The following is a 21,679-nucleotide window of genomic DNA, read 5'->3' on the forward strand; positions in this document are numbered from 1 at the left end:
AAAATCATGGGCTGGGGCTATACCTTGGTGGCAGGGCACTTGCTTTTCATGTCCAAGGCCCTAGGTTTGATCCCCAGCACTGGGGGGAAAAATTGAAATCTTGTCTATGATGAAAAACACAATGTGCAACATGTAAAGACAAACCATAGACTACAATAAAAATAAGTGTAGAATATCTTAAAATGTCTAAAATAAATAACCCTTACTCCCACCCTCCCACCCCCCCCAAAATGGGCAAAGATTATGTGAACTTTTGTGGGGTTTTTTTTTTTTTTTGGTGGTTGTTGTTTTTTGGTGCAAATAATTGGATACAGGGCCTTGGGTTTACGAAACACAGGCATTACCATTGAGCTACACCCCAGCCCTGAGCCATGGATATCAACAGGTAATTCACAGAAGAATCCCCAGTCAGTAACAAAAGAAAAGTGAATCAGTTTTACTTGTGATCATAACTGGAAATTTCAACCATGAAATCCCACCCAGATCCATGAAATTGAAAAAAAAAATTGTCATCTAGTAACCCAAATGTAGATATGAGTATAGGGAGTCAGAAGTCTATTGCTAATCAGAACCCCTAGGAGAAAAAGTGCAAAGCCTAGTACAGATGAACCTCACAATCCCCTGTAGAGGCATTCACTAACAGACAATTCCTTTGCTTATAGAAGAATAAATTGGTTTCACTCATCCAATAATATACTATAAAACAGTTAAAAGGAATGAAGCAGGACTGGATGTAATTCAGTGGTAAAGCACATGTTTAGCATGTATGAGGCCCTAAGTTCAACCCCTAGAGCCACACACAAACCCATTCAAAAGAAAAGAATGGCTGACTGTGGTGGCACACACCTATAAACCTGGTGACTTAGGAGGCTAAGGCAGGACAATTGCAAGTTCAAGGACAGCCTGGGCATCTTACCAAGATCCTGTCTCAAAAATAAAAAGGCCTGGGGGTATAGTTCAGTGGTAGAGTGCCTTGGGTTCAATCCCCAGTAACATAAAAGAAAAGAATGAAATAAATCTACTTGTTTAAACATAGCTAAATCACAAAAACCCTAATGGAGGATTAAAAAAAAAAAGCAGTCTACTTTCTCTGATATTATATCTGATATACTTGTATAAAATTTCAAAACAAAAAAAATAATAAAATACAAAATCATACTTGTATGTTTCAACTTTTCTGTCACTTAAAATAAAGCAGAAATTACAATGAGATACTACTTCACAATCATAAGGATGACTATTAACAAAAATACAGAAAGCTGCAAGTGTTGGTGGGTGATGAAACTGGAACCTTTCTGCATCGCTGTGGGAATGCAAAAATTGTGCAGCTGCTGTGGAAAATAGTATGACAATTCCTCAAAAAATCAGAATTATCATATGATCCAGCATTCTACTTCTGGGTATACAGCCAACAGAACCGAAAGTAGAGAGTTGAGCAGATATTTGCTCATCCACATTTAAAGCAGCATCATTCATAATGTGGAAAAAGTAGAAAGCAACCCAAGGGTTTATTGGGGTATGGATAAATAAAATATGATTAATGCATACAATGTTACAATGGAATATTATTCAGCCTTAAAAAGGAAAGAAATTCTGATGCAAACTATAAAATGGAGGAATCTTGGAGCATTATGCTAAGTGAAAAAAGCCAGATACAAAAGGACAAATACTGTATGATTCATTTTAGGTACGTAGAGGAATCAAATTCATAGAAAGTAGAATGGTGATTGCCGGGGGCTGCAGGGAGAAGGGAATAGAAAGTACAGAGCTTTAGGGGCTGGGGATGTGGCTCAGCGGTAGCGCGCTCGCCTGGCATGCGTGCGGCCGTCATCATGTTCACGGAACAATGTGAATCTACTTAAGGCCACACAACTGGATACTTACAAATGGTTAAAATGGTGAATTTTATGTTGTGTATAGTATTGTAACCACCATTAGAAAAAGAAATTTAAAATAGGAGAGTTGTCTTGAATTCAGTCCCTCGACCTAGCAGAGCCGGCAGAGTTCATCTGCATACATGGGGGTAGGGAACTCCATACTCCCGGACAGCAGCATCTGTCCAGCCGCTCCTCCCTTCCCCTCCTCCACACCCAACCGGTGACCCACCCGGCCCCCCAAAGTCTCGCTGCGCAAGCGCGGAACGGTGGACAGAAGGAGGCGTGGCCTCTGTCTGCGCCTGTGCCGAAATCCAGCTGCGACTGCTAGGGGAGAAGATGATGCCCAGGTTCGGCTCCTTGGCCCGCCGGCTGAGGAGAGGCCCACACTGCACACGCGCAGACACAGTACCCGCGTCAAAAGACGAGGAGAGCGTGCGCTCCCCACGTCCTGCCCGCCAGGCTGCCAGGCATTCGTCTCAGCGGTGACTCCCGCCGGGCCAGGGCAGGTGCGCCCACGTCTGAACAGCGATGCCCCGGGAGATCATCACCCTGCAGCTGGGCCAATGCGGCAACCAGAGTGAGCAAGCGAGCGCCGGGCCCCGACAGTCTCTGGTTCTGCCCCATCTGGCACCCACCAGTCCCTCTTTCCCTTCCATGAACCCCCTGCCCTACTTCGCATGATAACCTAGACCAAGAACTGCGCCTCCAGCCCTGAGCTGTGATGGCTCCCAGGCCCAGGCGTCTTGGGTCCACCCTCTCTGAGTGTGACTGCCTCTGAGCCTAACGCTGGGCTCCTCAGGCCTTATGGCTCTCGCAGACCCGGGCGTCTTCCCCCCTCCCTCAGTTGGGTTCGAGTTCTGGAAACAGCTGTGCGCCGAGCATGGTATCAGCCCCGAGGGCATCGTGGAGGAGTTCGCCACCGAGGGCACTGACCGCAAGGACGTCTTTTTCTACCAGGTGCCCCCAGCGACTTGGCCCAAGCCCACAGTGGCCCAAGGGGCCTGAAGGGAAGGGCAATGGCCTGGTACTGGGATACCTGGTGGGCAGAGTAGCCAGGGCGGCTGGCTTGAGGAGGGAGGGTCAGTGGAGCCAGAGATGGGAGAACTTGGTTCACGCTAGCTCATTGAGCCCTTCCTGGATTCTCCATGACAGGCTGACGATGAGCATTACATTCCACGGGCAGTGCTGCTGGACCTGGAGCCCCGGGTGATCCATTCCATCCTCAACTCTCCATATGCCAAGCTCTATAACCCGGAGAACATCTACCTGTCAGAACATGGAGGAGGAGCTGGCAACAACTGGGCCAGGGGATTCTCCCAGGTGTCCATCCCGGAGACCCTTGATATTCCCACCCTGGGGCAAGGCAGGATCAAGCCACTTGGGAATTTGACTAGACTAGACTGACAATAAATAAGAGACAAATGGATACCCTGACATGACAGAAAGCTGGGAAAGGTTTATGCAAATTTTGTGCAAATCATTTGAAAACTAGCTTTTCTGGGTTAAGTACTACACTGAGGCTTTGCTTTCATGTGGGAACAAAGTCCCAGAGTAGAGTTCTTTGTATTGACAAGAGAATCTTCAGCCTGACCCTCCCTTCCCATGTCTCTACACAGGGTGAGAAAATCCACGAAGACATCTTTGATATCATAGACCGAGAAGCAGATGGAAGTGACAGTCTAGAGGTGAGGGCCTCCCTACTGAAGAGGGCTGGGGGAAAGGTGAGGCGGTGACCTGAACAGGTTAATACAAAGGGGACAATTCAAGACCATTTTGGGGACTGGGAATGTAGTTCAGTGGTAGAGCACTTGCCTAGCCTGAGGGAAGCCCTGGGTTTGATCCCCAGCAACTAGGGCAGCAGGGTTGGCATCAGATATTGGGACATTGAAGAAAATAAGATACAGTCCTTGTTCTCAAGGAAGTCATAACCTGGGTGACATCAGCTCCTTGTGCATGGAATTGATTCAACCTGTTCAGGCTCTAAACTTTCCCAAGGAGCCTCACCCTGGATGAACACAGAAGAAACCTTGAGACACAGTGTGTTGGAAGTAGGGAATGATCCAAGCATGAAGCCTCTCCACCTCTCCCCTTGCAGGGCTTTGTGCTGTGCCATTCCATTGCTGGAGGTACGGGTTCTGGCCTAGGCTCCTACCTTCTGGAGCGACTGAACGACAGGTAAACCTGTATTTGAGAAAACATTATCCCTAGTTCCTTAGGTACTATATTTTCATGTTTTCACTTTTTTTCTCATGAGTTGCTAGGTCTGCTAGGACCCTCTCTGCTTTGAGTAATAGGGACAAACCCACCTAGGGAATACTTTGGAAGCAATAACTAGGGGAAGAGGAGGTTAAAAGGAAGGGGAGGGAGCCTACAGGGTTTGATACTTATGGCTTATTTTGGGATTTTGGGGGAGGCTAGTTCTACTCTTACTCCTTTTGTATAAGAACTCAACGGCAAATGAATGGTCATTATTGTCCCTAGAGGAGATTGAGAGTGGTAGTCATGGGGTTCATCCACTTCACTGCCTACCCTCCCCTTTTCCCTCTTCCTTGCCCCCAGGTATCCCAAGAAGCTGGTACAGACATACTCAGTGTTCCCCAGTCAGGATGAGATGAGTGACGTGGTGGTCCAGCCCTACAACTCACTCCTCACACTTAAGAGGCTGACCCAGAATGCAGACTGCGTGGTGAGCAAAGGAGAGCAAGTTGGGAGCGTTGGCCTACCTCTGTAGGCCAGTCAGTCACCTGCACCTTGCCATTTCCAAGTCCCTGCTCTTACAGAGAACAGAGATCAACAAAGTCACAATATGTGGGCCAAATTGTGCAGTAAGGTCCCAAATTCCAGGTTGCTTTCAGTCCTTTTAGGCAGCAAGGCTCTCAACAAAGTGAGAGTACCTACTCTTATTTTGCCCACTCAATTCCTACTCATGTTTGAACTCTTAACTCAAGGATCACTTCATTAGCAAAAGCTTCAGCAACTCCCCAGTAAAGGTCAGGTTTCTTTGTGCATATTTCGGGTGTTAAATAAATGAAACAGACAAATGTTGTTTTTTGGTGCTTAAGATTGAACCCAGGGCCTTATGCATGATAAGCACATGCTCACTGTGCCTACACCCCCAGCTTGTTGTTTTATATCTAATTTCTGTCTAGGCCAGGCATGGTGGTGCACACCTGTAATCCCAGTAACAAGGAGGTTGAGGCAGGAGGACTGCAATTTCAAAGCCAGCCTCAGCAATTGCAAGGTCCTGAGCAATTTAGCAAGACTTAATTTTTGGGGGCAGAGGGGAGAAGAGAAAGGCAAGAGACGTGTCTCTGGGCCCGGGATTAAGAAATAAAAAGGGCTGGAGATGTGGTTTAATGGTTAAGCACCTCTGAGTTAAATTCCCAGTACAAAAAAAAAATTAATACCTGTCCCATTGGACTATAAGCCCAATGACACAAAGACCATGCCTGTTTTATTCTCTGTGGTATCTCTAGAGCCAAGCACTGTAATACCTAGGTGAACTCACATATTTGTTAACTGTCCTGCACGGTCCAAAAGTACATGATGATGCCACAAAGAAAATACTTTCCTTTTAAATTAGAAAAAGTTACTTCCTGGTTTTGGAGTTTAGTAATGGCTGAGCTATACCTTATTTCTATAACGCTTTTCTCCTCAAAAAGATGCCGTGATTCCCTTCTACCCTTCCAGGTGGTGCTGGACAATACAGCCCTTAATCGGATAGCCACAGACCGCCTCCACATCCAGAACCCATCCTTCTCCCAGATCAACCAGCTGGTGAGCCCCATCCTAGACTCCATTGGACCACAAACCCTCATTGCTAGAAGGCCATCTGGGAAGGGAGGTCCCACATGGGCCAATACCCATGATGCACACCCCCATCCCCAGGTGTCCACCATCATGTCGGCCAGCACCACCACCCTGCGCTATCCCGGCTACATGAACAACGACCTCATCGGCCTCATCGCCTCACTCATTCCCACACCACGGCTCCACTTCCTCATGACTGGTTACACCCCCCTCACTACAGACCAGTCAGTAAGAGCAGCCTTCAGTGTCCCAGGCAGGGTTGGCCTGGGCCCAGAGACACTGAACTTTGACTTTCTTTTCTCCCCTCTGCCCAAAAATTACCCTTTGCAGCCCCCCAAGGCTCTTGCTCAGAGACTGGCAGGAAGCAGGCCACTTGCCTGCTGACTTGTGTCCACCTTCCCTCAGCCTTGGCTCCTGTGGGCATGGGGTTGAATGGGGTTGGCTTCTGCTCCTGTATAGGGACATGAGTTTGCTAAGAGCCTACTCCTGCCTCAGAGTCTTGGGGTAGACCTGAACTTAGAGACATTGTCCACAGATATATCACAGTATCCTGAGTTGGATGGGGACATGTGTTGGCTCCTCTTTTGGACTATGCCTTAAATGCCAGCCTGGTCTCTGTGATCCACTTTCCCCTCAGGTGGCCAGCGTGAGGAAGACCACAGTCCTGGATGTCATGAGGCGGCTGCTGCAGCCCAAGAACGTGATGGTGTCCACAGGCCGGGACCGCCAGACCAACCACTGCTACATCGCCATCCTCAACATCATCCAGGGAGAGGTGGACCCCACCCAGGTAAGTGAGGCCTCTTTGCCCTGTCCCCTGAACTCACAGGGTAGAGGAGTGGCTACCATCACCGCTCCCATGCCCACCGCAGGTCCACAAGAGCCTACAGAGGATCCGTGAACGGAAGTTGGCCAACTTCATCCCCTGGGGCCCAGCCAGCATCCAGGTGGCCCTGTCGAGGAAGTCTCCCTACCTGCCCTCAGCCCACCGGGTCAGTGGGCTCATGATGGCCAACCACACCAGTATCTCCTCAGTGAGTCCAGTCACTTCTTACCAGTGTCTATCTACCTTCATCAAATTCTTCCAGTCCTTTCCTTTTTGTTTTTCCTTTTGGCAGTACCTAGATTTGAACTGCTTTTTTTTTTTTTTTTTTTTTTTAAAGAGAGAGTGAGAGAGGAGAGAGAGAGAGAATTTTTTAATATTTATTTTTTAGTTCTCGGCGGACACAACATCCTTGTTGGCATGTGGTGCTGAGGATCGAACCCGGGCCGCACGCATGCCAGGCGAGCGCGCTACCGCTGAGCCACATCCCCAGCCCTTGAACTGCTTTTTATTTTTGAGACAGGGTCTCACTAAGTTGCCCTGGCTGGCCTTGAATCTGTGGTCCTCCTATCTACAGCCTCCCAAGTAGCTGGGATTATATGCATGTGACACTGTACCTAGCTCCCCCAGTCTGTTCCTATTTCCATCTTATACTAGCACCCATTCTGAAGATTTCCTTCTTTTTCAGCTCTTTGAAAGTTCCTGCCAGCAGTATGACAAGCTATGGAAACGGGGGGCCTTCCTGGAGCAGTTCCGCAAAGAGGACATCTTCAAGGACAATTTTGATGAGATGGACAGGTCCAGGGAGGTTGTTCAGGAGCTCATTGATGAGTACCATGCAGCCACACGGCCAGACTATATCTCCTGGGGCACCCAGGAGCAGTGATTTTCCTCTCTGCTCTTCCCCCCATGTACAGGAAGCACAGCCACCACCATGACTGGTCCCTCTGATCCAACTTTACCTTACTGGATTCCTCTCCTCCCCAGAAACTGGCCCAACTTCCTCCCTTCCATTCCTGACCCTTGATATGCTTGTTCAGTTCAAATAAAGTTATAAAGCTTAGAGATGAATATAGTCAGGGCTTGATCTGTCACTATGGGGGATGGGATCTTCAGTTTTCTGGTGAGTGATGGTAAGGTTGCCTTCATTTCCTCTAACTTCTTCCTACTTAGTCCAGGTCTTAGTATGTCTATTTCTATTGAGGTTACTTGCCTTGAACCAGGCTGTTATACTGAAGTTGGCCAACTTCATCCCCTGGAGCCCAACCAGCTTTCATGTAGAGAGGGTTAGTGAGGTCTGCTGTCTCCTTAGTGTTTAAGTTCCTGCTTCAGATTGAATCAATGCTGATCCAGTCTCCTCCATTCAGCAAGGAGGATGTGGGGTCTATGAAAGTAGGGCCTATTTCATTCTGAGCAAGTCAGAAAAGCTGGAACTCTGGATGCCCAGGGCCATCAGGATCTCAGGAACTCAACCCAGTTCAACCCAATGTGATAAGCAGGACAGAACTTAGGAGTAGGCTGTACTCATCCTGAGTTCTTTTTCTGTGCCAGAGGAATGTCTGGGTCTATATCCTGCCTCAAGCTTCTCTCCATTTCAAGCCCAAAGCAGTAAGCAGAACAAAGATGAACCCAAACAGGATCAGAAGCTGGACACCAGGGTAGAATATGGGCAGAGACAGTCTTAATGACTCACTGCCCTCCAGCTTCAGGGATACCATGGGGCCACCCCTTTGCCACTGGATGGAGAAGAGAGGGTGAGTAATTGCCAGCTTCCAATTCTGTCTTCTTGCCTGCCCCACCCATTACTCTATAGCAGCAAACTGGCTAAGAGGAGGTTAAATCCAGAAGGTCAAGGAGGGTGGAGCTCTATGGTGTCCAGACTCCCTTCAGTGTCTGGTAAAACCCCCAGAGTGTGGGTGTCCCCAGGGGTGGAGCTGTGAGCTATGGAGCTCCAACTTGTCCCATTGAAAACACTCCCACAAGAAGGGTTTGTGTAAATAAGGATTTTTTTTTTTTTTGCTTCTCTTCTACAAATAAATTAAGAAACAAACTATAAAATTGTCCACACCCATTTCAGACCTTGGGTGTGGGGTCTGTGCCCTGTCCCTGCAGGGCCAAAAGGGTCCATGGTCTCCTCAAATCTCAGAGTAGTCCTGGCCCAGGCTGGAGGGAAGAGGGGAGTCATGACCTCTTGGCAGGCTCAGTCCTGCAGCTGCCCCAAGAAGCCAGACTGTCCCTGGGGCTCATCCAGGCCTTGGTGCTGGCTGGGAGGGGAGGTGTCTGGCAGGTCTTGGCATGGAGGAGCAGAGCTGCCGCAGGGCCTCTCGGGGGAGGGGTTGGCCAAGTAGGCATTCACCAGCTGCATGATCTCTTCCACCTAAGAGAGAGCAGAGGTCAATGCACAACAGGAGCCACTAGGTTCTCTTCTTTCATTCAGGCTCTAGGGCTCCAGCTTCTCTACCAGGGTCCTTCAGGTTCTGGCTCCTGACAACCTTACCCATCCTCACCATCCTACTAGGAATTGAGCCCAGGGGAGTTTTACCACTAAGCTATACCCCCACCCCTTAAGTTTTTGAGATAGGGCATCACTAAATTGCTGAGGCTGGCCTCAAACTAATGATCCTCCTGTCTCAGCCTCCGGAGTCTCTGGGATTACAAGTGTGCACCCCTGTGCCCAAATCATTCTTGTTTCTTTCTGCTCCTCTACCATGCCAAGTATACTTTCCTCTCTTGGCTTTTGTACTTACAATTCCCTTTATCTGGAATGCTATTCCCCTAGATTTTCCTATGGCTAACTTATGTCATCCTCTTTGAGAATCTGGCTCTGACTACCTAATGCTTGGCCCCTACAGTTACTTCCCATCATACTACTCTTTCCTTCTAGCTTAATGATCTTTGATTACTTGTTGATTGTCTGATTCCCACACTCAAAGCTCCTAGGAGCTTGTCTTTGATCATAGCTGGCTTCCCAGTGCCTCGAGCTGTACCCAGGATTGATGGTCCATAGATTGTTCTGTGCTTGCCTCTTCCTACTCACCTGGGGACTCTGCAGGAGGAGCTGACTCTCGCCTACCCTCAATGCTAGGGTTTGGGGACCCATTAGCTGGCAGGCGGCCACATGACCATAGCTGACACTGTGGATGGGTTCTGTCTCACCAGGCCGGGAGAGGGACATGGTCTTGGCTCCCAGACCCAGGCATAGCTTCTGTGGAGCACCTCCACCAGGTTCCTGCAGACAGATAGGCAGAGTCAGGGGGGAAGGAGAGGACAGCATTCTTTTTGGTGGGGGAAAACGGTTGTGAGCGGGGGAGTTCCCTGATCCCTCTGTGATACACAGTGAAGTATGAAGGGGGCTAGGGTCCAGGAGGTGCAAGCCCCCTAGGGCTGGTGTCTCCTGGGATTTGGAAGTAGGAAGTGAAGTGACCCACAGTGGGGGCCTATGGCTCTGGGGCAAAGGTGTGGGGCTTGGGCCTCCAGAGTCCCCTTCTCCCTTCTCCCCCTCACCGTGCTCAGCTCCAGAACGTCATACCGAGCAGCGCCGAACCCCGGACACTGCGCCGCCAGAGCCAGGTAGGCAGCCATGGCCTCAGCTCGGCCCATGCCCCGTAACCGCTTCCAGCCGCCCAGCACAGCAGCAGCGGTGCGGGCGCCTCCGCCTCCTCCCTCCGGGGCTGCGCTTCCCGCTGTGCGGCAGGCCCCACTGCGTCGAGCCCGCTCCGCCCGCCTCTTGGCCAGGCTGGGGCTCCAGAGTGCCCCGGCCAGCAGGGCGGCTGAGGGCGGTGGCCTGGGAGTTGGGCGGGGCTGAACTTCGCACGGCGGGATGGGGGGCGGCAGCAGGCGGTCTAGGCGAGGCAGGGGCACCCGCGGGGAGAAGTCTCGGTGCAGGCTCTGCAGGCGCAGCGCCGCCAGGGCGCGCAGCGTGTCGTCGGGCGGTGGCGGCCGGCCGCGCAACAGCAGAGCATGAGCCTGCAAGGAAGGCACCGGGCGTCAGCCAGCAGTGGCAACTATACTGTCGCGAATACACCTCGGAGGGTGGAGCCTGAGAAGTTAAGGGTTTGGGGACAGTCTACCGTGGGGTTACCAGAACGATTAATTGAAATGGCCTAGAAAGAGATCAGGCATAGATGGTATATTCCGAGGCGTGAATGTCGGAGATCCTCACCTGCTCAAAGAGGAAAGGCAGTTCGTGACCGTCTGGGGATAGTCCCTCAGGATGCAGAGGTCCGTGAAGACGCAGACACAGTCTCCACCCGGAGTCCAGCGAGTCTTCCAGTCCGGCTTCCTCTGAGGCTAAACTGCAGAAGGAAAAAGAACACGAGGCAATGGGGAAGCAGGGCCCAGCAGAGTGCTGGCGACTTGGGAAAGGGGCAGGACAAGTGTGGGGGCGTGGCCATATGTTTTGGGCGGGGCGGGGGGCCCAAGAGTGGCCCGCAGAAGTGAGTTTAGAAATCAGATTACACACAGACTGCGGATAGGGAGTCTGTCTGTAACTTAGAACAAATGCTAAGTGCTCAATAAATGTTTGCTTAGTGATTTAAGCTGGGGAGACGGGTTAATAGAACAGTTCTGGGCTGGACATTTACTTCTCAAACCTGGTGAGCACGTCGGCCACGAGGGTCCCCCCAGCCAGCGCTCGTTCCTGGGCGCCGCGCTGTTCGTACAACGCAAAGACGTTGCGGCTCCGGGCCAAACCCAGCCGCCCCACCAGCTCTCGAGCCACCTAGAAGGAAGAGAGGAAGAGGGTCTTGTCTGGATCCTCAGGCATACGGATCCAACTGATACCACCATTATACCACTTATAGAAATAAGGAATCAGAGACTAGGACCAACCCAGGGTTCAGGAGAAGCAGGTATGAGAACTTAGAAGGAAGGGTTGGGGATACCCTGGAACTTTGGCCTCACCTCCCCTGCTGTCGTGTGAGAGTCAATGGCCACAGAGCAGGCACCAGCCCCTGGACAGTGCACCGTGCACAACAGCTCCTGTCGTTGGCTCAGTGCGGAAATCTCTGCCAGCGATGGCACCAGCTCTCTGCCACGTGTCCGGCCCAGAGCTTTCCTGATGAAGCGCGCATATTCCGCTAGTTCCGAGTCCGGCAGTGCCTGCTCAGTCCTGTATTAGGAGAAATCACAGGATCAGTGCTCCAAGGGCTTTCCTCCTCCTCTTATTCCTCCTCCCACCCTCTTCCCTTCTTGTATTAATATTTTATTTCATCTAGTAAAACTCCTTCCCTCCAATTCAAGTTTCTTGAAGGCAGCCTATCTCCGGGGCTTTGCATGGAGCTAAATTAAATTACTTTCGGATGTCTTCTGGCAGCTTTCTCCCAACTGTCCCCACCCACTTCCGAAAATCTCCTGATCTTCCCCACTGAAATCCAAAATTGAACCACATTACTGTGCTTTCCTAAGCCCTGGTACTGGTCAGCATTACCGAAGAAAAGCAGACTTTTTATAATTCCTCTGCCCAAAGGGGGTGCCTTATTGTAATTCATTTGCTCACCAATGGGATATGATCTTGCAATTCCTACAAAAGCAGGGGATTTATCCCTTCTCTGCATCTAGGTTCTCTATCTGTCAACCCCCTTGCAAAGGCCTTTAGTTCTCTCCCAGCCCAGAAACTCCTTTGCCTTGGCCTTACACATTTTTCTTTCTTCTCACCTCTCCAAATGCCCTAGGAGGTGCCCCCGAACAGCTCCCCCAGGCCGGAAGGTGCAGCTCATGCAGGTGAGGAGCTGCCAGTACCGCAGGGTTGCAGGGTCTTGGGTAGCAGGGAGCCCAGGAGGACCTGCAGGGCCTGAGGTCTGCTTAGCCAGCTGCAGGAAGAGTTCATCCCGGAGTGCAGGCAGGTCCCGACAGGTTTGGAGCACACCCTGCATCAGGGGCCCAGGGCGCCTTGCCCCCTCCAGTGCCTGGAGCGCAAGGAACAGCCTTACCGCCTCCTCTCTCAAGGGTGCATAGCCAGGACCTGTGGGAGGGTGGGGGTGGAGGGACGGTTTGGAGAGGGGACACAGAGGTGCACCCTGGGAGGAAGGTGCAAACCAGGGAAAGGTCAGGAGTATAATGGGAACAGGGGTGGCAAGAAGGGGAGGGTACGAATGACAGGAAGAGTGAAGGGAAAGCAATGGTCCCACAAAGCCAAACTTTCAACCCTTGCCTCCCAGGAATCCTCTCTCCTTATCCTCCTAAACCTGGACCTGTTGGAAAGTGAGACCATAGCAGGCAATCAGGGCCAGTTGTTACCCCTGCCAGGAAGGTAGGAGGGTTCCCAAGAGGTCTCACCAGTATGGTAGAGAGAAAGACTAAGGGAAGTAGGTTTAAACCCCAGATTCTGTAACTGGGATAGAACAGGCTGATCTGGGAGTTAGAAAACCAGAGTTCTTCAGAATCCCAGCTCCCGTAATCCTCTAGCTTTAGTACCCAGACTAGTCACTACACCCTTTTGGGGAGAGATATAGCTGGATGAGGCAAGCACATTCTCCCCAAAAGGTGTTTTTTTCTACCACGCATAAAGGTAATATGACATGTTATTAAGACCATGTTTTTTTTAAATTTAATTAGTTATTAATGGACCTTTATTTATTTGCTTATATGTGGTGCTGAGAATCGAGCCCAGTGCCTCACACAGGCTAGGCAAGTGCTCTACTACTGAGCCACAACTCCAGATCAAGACCATGATTTTAAAAATAGAAGAGAAAGGATAAAAATCCCAGAAGGAACATTAATGGTCAGAATGAGATCTTTTAGAGAAATAGTCACTCACGACCATTTTTTTTCCTCTTCTGCTTTCCCTCCCTTCCACTCTTATCAGTTTAGTTTCACCTTCATCCTTTGAAAAGTGTAGATCTCGGTAGAGCCCTTGAAGACTTAAGTCCCTGCTAATTAAGGCATTCAGATTCTTATTTATGATCTACCTCATCCCATCCAAAAAAGCTGGGCCTTAGGACCACTCACCTGGGGCACTGACTCCATAGGGCAGGGGCAGAAGTGGGGCATACAAGGCTCCACTGGTATGCCTCAGAATCGGGTTCCGACGGTAGATGAGGGCCACCGCCTCTGGATCCCCGCAACTCTCCTAGATACCAGGAAGAGGGTCACCTGATGGGGAAGGGAGTTCCCTGTGCCAAGAAAGCTTTAAGTTAACCACCCTCCAGGCTCTTAGTTGAGTCCCCTCTCTCACCTGTATGTCCCTGAGCAATAGCTGGGTGGGGGTCTCTAGCGGAGCCTTTGAGGAGATCACTTCTCGCAAGGCTACCCCCCAGCACTCAGCCTCTGCCTGTCGGGGGGAGCAGAGGCGGACGCTGTGTTTTCGGCCAGACACAGTCACTGACCACAGACCTGTTGGAAAGTGAGACCATGGTGGGCAATCAGGGCCAGTTGTCACCCCTGCCAGGAAGGTAGGAGGGTTCCCAAGAGGTCTCACCAGTCTCCTTGGGCCTGCGCTCTGGGCCAGTGACTGAGCACAGGCTGGTGAGTACAAGGCTCCCGAGGCGCCGAGCACCCTTCCCATTGCTGCTGAAGTGGTCCAGAGAATCTCGAGTGAGCACGAACCAGGCTCGGCGAGGGGGCAGCCATGGCCGTGCCCCTCCTCCGCGGGGCTCGCGATACAGCCAACCTGGGAAGACAAAGGAGGATGAGGGGCCAGCCCAAGGAGACATTATCCTCTACAACTGGGGGCCTCCAGAGTGCCCTGAGGGAGTCCCCACCTTTCACAACGACGTCAGGGTCATCCTCCGGCAGACCCTTTTCTGGAATGAGGCTCCAAGTCTCCTCCCAGCTCTGCAGCCTGGGTCAGAAAGGAAAAGTTGAGTGAGGCTGCGAGACCTCCACTCCGCCTCCAGGGGGCTCCTCTGTAGGGGCTCCCCAGGCTGCGCTGGGTGCTTGCTCCTAAGCTGGGCACCCCTCCTCCAGGCTGTGGGAACCGCAGGGCCGTTCTGACCTTGCACCAGAAATAGCCAGGACCCCCCCCACCTTCCTCCCCACGCCCCCAGACTGGACCGCCCCCCGGGACCCAGGCCAAACCACAGCGTCCGGCAGCATTGGGCCTCTCCCTTATTGCACAACCCCATGAGGGAAGACCACAAGGATGCGGGTCCCAGGAACCAGCTGGGGTCTCAAAACTAAGAATGGGGCCGGGATTGTGGCTTAGTGGTAGAGTGCTTGCCTAGCACGTGTGAGGCACTGGGTTCAATCCTCAGCACCCCATAATAAATAAAATAAAGTTAAGAAGAAACAAAAACAACAACTAAGAATGAAGAGGTGAAACTCACCTGTCAGAGACTGCAGGGCTCCTCACAGGCTGAGTCAGTGTTACATCCAGGGGACTCTGGGGAGATAGGCAAGGAAACTCAGCATCAGAGCCTTCCCTGCCCAATTCTAAGACAGCGCTGCTCAGGGGGTGGAGGAAGAAGTCAAGGAGTTAGGTAGTGACTGGGCTGAATGACCAGGAGCTGCTCTACCCAGGGTGTCTATGCAAACAAACTCTACAGACCAGCCAAAGTTCCGGCCTTTCCCCCTTACCCTTTGAAGATGCAAAGAGGTCTGATAGGGTGGAAAGAGTCCTGGGCAGGGAGTCAGGAGACCTGGGATCTAATAGTGGCTACACCACTAACTCACTGTGTCAAGTCCGCTTCCCTCTCTGTGCACACATTTCCTCATCTTTGAAACACCAGAAGTGGACCAAGTCCCTTCTCCCTTTGGCAGCCTGGAAGGCACTCCTTCCTCCTCATTTTTCCTTCACCCCTTCTACCTTGCTGGCCAGGGGAAGGCGTGTGGTGGGCACAGAGACGAATGTAGGGAATTTAAGAGCTTGGTACATTCACCCACAAAAACATTCCTGAGATTCAGGGGACAGCAGAGTCCCCACCTCTTTGCTGGGGTTCAGAAAGGGCAGGCCAGGCTGAAAAATAGCGCACACTTTCCAGGCCAGGTGTGGTTTGAAATTTTGTCCTTCTCTCACTACATCCCTACCGGCTCTCCTGGAACTTCAAGTGTAGACTGGGGTCTGAGAGAGCCTCAAACCCAACCCAAAGCCAAGCCAGGCAGGAACTGTGCCATGGTCCCACTGTGCCCAGACTGCTAGACAGCCAGGAGTGGGGAGGAGGGGAAGGGAGACCAGGGACACCTGTCCCCAAGCTTCGAGGAGGAGGGGGTGGAGGTGAAGCATGAAGGAGGCAATGGCTTGGTTGACAGAGCAGACCCTGCCCAGATTGGAAGCTTGCCGGTCGCCTGAGTATTCTGCCTTCCCTGGAAACACATTCACCTATTTTCTGGAGGGTCTGAGCAGAGCTTTCAGCCACAGCACCAGAGGGGCAGGTACTAATCACCCTTTTAGACCAACCCTGGTAATCGCAGTCCCCTTCTTCCCTCCCCCCCTCTATATTTATCTGCCCTCTGCTTTGCCAGGTGCTGGCGCAGGCTCCACTAGCACCCCGCCCCACCCGGGCACTGAGCCACAGAGCCTGCTGGGGACCCCTGAGGGGGGATGGGAGCCTGACCCAGGCCACAGCACATAAGAGTCTGATTGCCAGAGTATAGAAGCATGGGAAAGGGCACGACATCAGGGATGGAGGTCTGCCACATCAATCGTGCCTCAAGTACCCGAAGGGGAGATCTGACAAAACTCAGCAACCAAGTGTTCCCCACTGTCCCCTCAGGGACTTCCCAGGAACCTCACCAGGGAAGGCCGAAAGTTCTGTCCTGAGTGGCAGGGTAATGACGAGAGGTCCTCAAAGGGCCACAGCCCCCAGCTCCCTGTCCGTGCGGTCCTCACCGCAGACCCCAAACCTAGGATGCCTTCTCCCCCTCGCCCAGATCCCGGTGGAGGGAGCTCCCGCATCTGGCCCCAGTGCTCACCAACTTGGAGCAGAGGGGACCCAGTCGTTCGAGCCGCCCAGCCGGCCTCGCCACATTCTTTGGCGCTGGCGGAGGCGGAAGGAGACGGGATGGGACGCGAGCCCGGCAGGGAAGGGAGAGGCAGAGGCAAGGCCAGGTCGCGCCACGCGTGACGCCTCCCCTGCCTCAGGGCGCCCAGCAGGTGGACAGCGCCCAGTGTGCGGCGCTAGGCCCACAGGCACATCCCAAGTCGGGCTGCTCCTTGAGCTCCTGGGGGCTCTGGACTCCATGCAAGAATCTCTCCCACATCCCCAGTTTGCTAACAGTGCGGCAGCGTTTGGCTGGAGTCTGGAGTGGGATCAGGCGTGACTGCCGGTTGTAGTGAGAGTGATTGAGACAAGACTCTAAATCCCCCCGGGACTTACCCTCCCGCCGCCCGCTGGACTCGGGGTCCGTAGCTCAAAGGTCTCCTCGTCTTCGTCCTCGTCCCCGTCCCCGCTAAGCTCGCCGTCACCATAGTCCCGGTGCAGAAGAGTGAAGCCTCGACGGCAGCAGAGGAGCCACCACAACCCCCCCGGGAGAGGCATCCGGGCGAGCAGACGGGGGATGGGGGCCCAGGCAGCCGAGGCCAAGCAGCAGGGGATCGGAGAAACTGGCGGGGCTCCGACCCGAGCGGGAGAAAGATGAGGCGGGAGGAGGAGGTGGGAGAGAGGGGACAGGGAGGAGGCAATGTCTAGGGCTAGGGTGCTAGGGGACGCTGGCTAGAGCCTGCGATGGGCTCAACGTCTGGGCCCCTGTAGGGGGAGGGGGGGAAGGAGTCCAGGGCCTGGGGGGAACAGGGAGCAATGTCCGGAGCTGGGAAGTAGTGTCCGTTGTAGTGTCCAGCCCTGTGGGGGGCAGTGTCCGGTGCAGTGTCGAGGTGGGCAGTTGTCCAAGCTCCAGGGAGGGTCGTGTCCGGTAGGGCGTCCGGTGGCCGGGGCCCCGGCGGCGCGCGCTGCGCTCCCTGCAGCCCCGGGACTGGCGCGCTGGGGGCGCGAGCACAGCTCCCGGACCCCGCCTCCCCAGCCCCCTCCCCCTTGAGCCCCCCCTTCCCTCCTCTTTCTCTCCTCCCTTCTTTACAGGGCAGGGTCCACGTTTCGTCACAGTCTCCTCCGCCCAATCTCTGTGCCTGGAGCCGGGCTTGGCCTCCAATCACAAGCTTGCAACTGCTTTGGGTTGCATCATGTGCCTTTGGCTGGGAGCCAGCTGGGAGGGGCGGGGAAAACAGGGAGGGAGGGGGCGGTACGATGTTAACCACGCCCCAGCTTCTGAGGTCGGCAGCGGGGTGCCAGTGACATCACGAGAGTCCGCCTTCAAGTTCTTGTTTTAACTCTTAGTTCACCAGCCAGCCAAATTAAAAACCCTCTTGAGGAGCTCTGGAGAACGGAGGGCATGGAGTTGAAGGGAAGCTCGACTGCTGCGCTCTATTTCCTCTCAGGGTCCCTGGGAAACGGAAGAACTTTAACTACCGTGAGGGTTTCCAGACCTGAACCAGACCCAGCTCTAAAGACGACCCTGCACCCCTGGAGTTAAGAAGTCCAGTTCCTAGATCTGAGTCATCTCATTTTTGAGGTGAAGCAGCTAAGGAGGGAAGGCGCAGACCTAGCCGGCAATAAAATCGAATTTAGAGTGCTGTTCACCGAACTCGAGTAGAGAGAGTGGCTTCGCATTCTAGGGAATTCTATGGTCTCCAAATAGAGCGGAGGCCCCCCAGGGCGAATATTCTGCAGTTCCGAGCAAGGAGGGGTTAAACAAGGCTTTGGACAGCCGGGGGAGGGCCCTGGCAACAGCAGGAGAAAGCGGGCACGCGCGAGTGTGCGCGCGTTGCTGACTCAGCGGCGATTCCCTAAGTCTCCCGAGGAGGATTCTGTGTCGGCCCCCAAAGGCTAGCTGTGAGACCCCTTGAGGATCCGCACAGTCTCCAGGACTTCCCTGGATCCTGATCCTTAGAGGCCAAGACTTTCTAGCTAAGGCTCTTGGAAGCTCGGCTAGTCCGGGCTTGGCAGGCGGGACAAGGCGGGGACTTCAAGCCAGCGCCTCCCCTGAGACCTCCTCCCCACGCCACGCCCTTCTCGCCCCTAGCTTCGGCTGGAGTGCTGGGTACCCCTTTGCTGACAGGATATTAAACTGAGAGAATTGTCGCACGTGAACACCCTCCTGTCTGTTGTGATCGTGCAAAACAAAGACCAAGAATCAATGCCATCCACTCAAGAGGCCATCCAGGCTGTGCCTTCGCCACAGAGCTCTGTACTGAAATTATCTAGGCTAAGAGACAACCATAACACATAACACAACCACAGCACAACCATAGCTCTCTTCCCTGTCTGGATCCTAGGCCCTTGCCTGCAGGGGAGTTCTTTCGTTGTCTAACCTTCCTCCTTCTCGGCAAATCAGTGCATTCCCTCTGAGCCTATCCCCAGGGAAGTTGGAGAACTGCAAGTAACCCCCCCTTCCCCGCGCGCGCGCGCGCGCACACACACACATACACACACCACACCCCTGATAACTCCTCTTTGGTAATTTGCATTGCAATTCCCTTCTAGTTTTTTTTCTGCAAGGTGAAAAACTCCAATTCAACTTTTAAATTACTTTTTTTTCTTTCCATTGCAGAAACTTTAGACGGGATTATACTATGTTAATCTAATCCAAACGCCAGTTCAAAACGAGAATCTCCTGTCCCCAGCCCCTACCTCGGTACCATACATAGGCTCACACAGTCCGGGACAGCCTCAGTTTACACATTCCAGAGGCCGGGAACTCAGTACTTGCTAAGGCAGCCATTACTGGATAGCACTCTGGTTGTTAGAAAGCTCTTCCTTACGCTATTTCAAGAGGAACCCCTGCCCCTCCTCTTCTGGCACTTTTCCCACTTCACCTCTGTTGGCAGAGACTTGGTAAATGTGGAGGGGGTGTCAGTGCCTAGAACTTTAGCAGACTCAGCAGCACCCCCCCTCCCGCCCCAGGCTCTTAGCACCTCCCACTCAGACCCAAGCACCGGGGTGAGGAGGGAGGGGGTGTAACCCACTGTCTGCCCTGCTACAAATCACTTCCAAGTCGGTGATTCAAAAATAGTAACAGTTGTTGAGTTGCATCTCATTTCCATGTTATCAATTTAATGTAGCAAGACACAGATAGGTTCCTATCTTGTTCTCAGTGTTTCCCCACCTACACCCTTTTTCCCTTACCCTCCCTGGAATTGTTTCCGCAGCCCACCCCCTCCTCTGGATTCGCAGCCCTAATTGTCCCAGGAGAGACTGTGTGTCTCTGTGGGAGCTGAACAAGAAGAAAGGCGGGGCCGGCGGGGGCAGCGGCCGCGGGGTTGAAGCCTTGGGCTGCAGCTCCCACCCCGTAGCAGCCTCCGCAGGTCCTGGCGGAAGCGCAGGCCCAGAAAGGCATAGAGCACGGGATTGAGGCCGCAGCGGGCCAGGGCCAATCCTCCGGTCACTAGCAGTGCCAGATCCTTGCGCTTGCTGGCAGGGCAGCTTCGCTCACGGGCTGCCAGTAGATCAGCGGTATCCAGGAGCAGGGCGAGGCTGTACGGCAGTTGCAGCACCACGAAGGCTGCCACCAGGGCCACCACAACGCGCAAAGCGCGCCGGCGCTCCGGCCCCCTAGCGGCCAGCAGCGTGCGGCCCAGCAGAGCGTAGCAGACTGCCATGACGCCCAGCGGCAGCGCGAAGCCCAGGACCACCTGCGCCACGGCGCTTGCCCCTTTCACGGTCTGCGTGAGGCCCTCGGGGAAGATAAGGCGACAGCGTCGCTGACCTTCGCGTTGCCCGTCCCGGCTGAAGAGGAGCGCAGGTAGCGCCAGGAGCAATGACAGCAACCACACTAAGACTGAGACCAAGTGTGTGCGGCTGGGCGTGGAGGGCCGCTGCCCAGCTGGGAGCGCCCGAGCGATGGCCACGTAGCGGTCGGCACTGATACAGGCTAGGAAGAGGAAACCGGCATGGAAGGAGGCCGAGTAGAGGCCCGAGATGGCACGGCAGGTGGCACTTCCTAGACTCCAGCCCTGGAGAGCTCCTGCTGCGGCAAAGGGCAGGGTCAGGGCCAATAGGAGATCTGCCAGGGCCAGCTGGAGCAGGTGGGCCGAGGTGGGTGAGCGGGCAGTGCGTCGGGCCGCTAGATGAGTGGCTAGGACCAGGCCATTGCCGGCCAAACCTAGAGCAGCCACCGTCAGAGAGACGCTGGGTTGGAAGGCCCGACTGAAGGCCTGGACATCCGCCTTGTAGCAGATCTCTGGCAACGGCTCAGCAGAGTACACTTCATCACCATCCCCTGAGTAGGGGCCCCAGGAAACCTGGGGAGGTCAAAATGAGAGGAGGGACGGTATGAAATACTTGCCTGCATCTCTGTCCCGCCCCACACCTTCCACGCAGGAAACCCCGGTGAGACCAGGAATAACAGTATATGGAAACTCCTCTAGACTCTTCCTAACACAACCTAAAAGGCTCTCACTTCCCTTGCATCCCTTTTGCGTCTGCTTCTTGCTTCCTGGGTGACCTTGAGCAAGCCTCTTGCTCATTCTGAACCTCAGTACTTAATATATATAGCAGAAATTAGAAGTTCTGTCTAGCCCACCTGGCAATGTTTTAATTGAGACCCATTTGAAGTATGGAAGATAATGGATGTAAAGCATCTAGCTCTCCATAGATCAAGCGTTTGTATTATTAATAAATCTTGCCTCATGATGGCGCACACCTGTAATCCCAGCTGCTCCGGAGGCTGAAGGCAGGAGAAATTCCAGGCCAGTCTGGGCAATTTATTGAGCCCCTGTCTAGGCCCTGGGTTCAATCCCCATGTATAGATGGGTGTGAGGGTAGGAATCTTGCCGTTCCCTTTGCAGCGTCCTCTTCTGGAAGGTCGACCAGATGCAGACATTGCCTCAGACCTAGACCCTGAACCCAAAAGCTTGGTTTGGAATGGATTTCCATCTTCTTTCTTTTCTCTAGCCTCCTCCCCGCCACTACCTTAAGTATAAGCACCACTCATGTAAAAGGGGCCTCAAGGGTTGGGATTCAGATTTTGGGGCTCCAGCACAAGTCAGGATGGCAGAGGCCTGATGACAAATGGAGAATCCCATCCCTTCCCCTTCCCCACCCGCGGTGTAACCCTTCACCCCCTCCCGTCCCCCACTCCCACCTGCTCTGTGGGCTCCGTCCCCATCTCTGGCTACAAAGGTTTCTGAGGTGTAGCCACAGGGGGGTAGAGGTTAAATAACTAATGAGACAGGAAGGAAGGGGTGGGGAGAGGTGGGGATTAGGGTCTCCCTTTTCTCATTCCATCTTCCCTGAAAGGATCT

General features: G+C 53.3%; 3 protein-coding genes across 8 annotated transcripts; 1 reads left to right on the forward strand and 2 right to left on the reverse strand.

Moving 5' to 3' along the window:
• The first annotated feature begins 2,220 nt into the window (after positions 1-2,220).
• Positions 2,221-7,577, forward strand: LOC113181344 (tubulin gamma-2 chain). 3 transcript variants are annotated; one of them, XM_077800634.1, is made up of 11 exons: positions 2,221-2,454; positions 2,722-2,834; positions 3,030-3,197; positions 3,494-3,562; positions 3,973-4,052; positions 4,437-4,563; positions 5,568-5,654; positions 5,766-5,915; positions 6,325-6,477; positions 6,560-6,721; positions 7,199-7,577. In XM_077800634.1, exons 1-11 carry the CDS (start codon positions 2,406-2,408, stop codon positions 7,394-7,396), a joined length of 1,356 nt encoding a protein of 451 aa, XP_077656760.1. In that variant the 5' UTR covers positions 2,221-2,405; the 3' UTR covers positions 7,397-7,577. The 3 variants fall into 3 exon arrangements, with proteins under 3 accessions (XP_077656760.1, XP_077656762.1, XP_077656761.1); XM_077800636.1 differs by lacking the exon at positions 6,560-6,721; XM_077800635.1 differs by lacking the exon at positions 5,766-5,915.
• A 91-nt stretch (positions 7,578-7,668) lies between these two features.
• Positions 7,669-17,355, reverse strand: Plekhh3 (pleckstrin homology, MyTH4 and FERM domain containing H3). Of its 4 annotated transcripts, none has more exons than XM_026386980.2 (13): positions 16,764-17,355; positions 14,775-14,830; positions 14,211-14,290; positions 13,928-14,119; positions 13,685-13,842; positions 13,459-13,579; positions 12,166-12,472; positions 11,413-11,620; positions 11,103-11,230; positions 10,673-10,805; positions 10,015-10,476; positions 9,548-9,739; positions 7,669-8,887 (listed from the first exon to the last, which is right to left on the reverse strand). In XM_026386980.2, exons 1-13 carry the CDS (start codon positions 16,923-16,925, stop codon positions 8,711-8,713), a joined length of 2,376 nt encoding a protein of 791 aa, XP_026242765.2. In that variant the 5' UTR covers positions 16,926-17,355; the 3' UTR covers positions 7,669-8,710. The 4 variants fall into 4 exon arrangements, 3 of the variants coding, with proteins under 3 accessions (XP_026242765.2, XP_026242764.2, XP_077656759.1); XM_026386979.2 differs by having other exon boundaries at positions 11,094-11,230; XM_077800633.1 differs by lacking the exon at positions 16,764-17,355 and adding an exon at positions 16,181-16,627 and having other exon boundaries at positions 11,094-11,230.
• A 2,257-nt stretch (positions 17,356-19,612) lies between these two features.
• Ccr10 (C-C motif chemokine receptor 10) lies at positions 19,613-21,543 on the reverse strand. The gene is made up of 2 exons (XM_026387085.2): positions 21,520-21,543; positions 19,613-20,677 (listed from the first exon to the last, which is right to left on the reverse strand). The coding sequence occupies exons 1-2, from the start codon at positions 21,541-21,543 to the stop codon at positions 19,613-19,615; spliced, it is 1,089 nt and encodes a 362-aa protein (XP_026242870.1).
• Between the last annotated feature and the right edge of the window lie 136 nt (positions 21,544-21,679).

The sequence above is a fragment of the Urocitellus parryii genome, chromosome 7 (assembly GCF_045843805.1).
Source record: "Urocitellus parryii isolate mUroPar1 chromosome 7, mUroPar1.hap1, whole genome shotgun sequence".
NCBI lineage: Eukaryota > Metazoa > Chordata > Mammalia > Rodentia > Sciuridae > Urocitellus > Urocitellus parryii.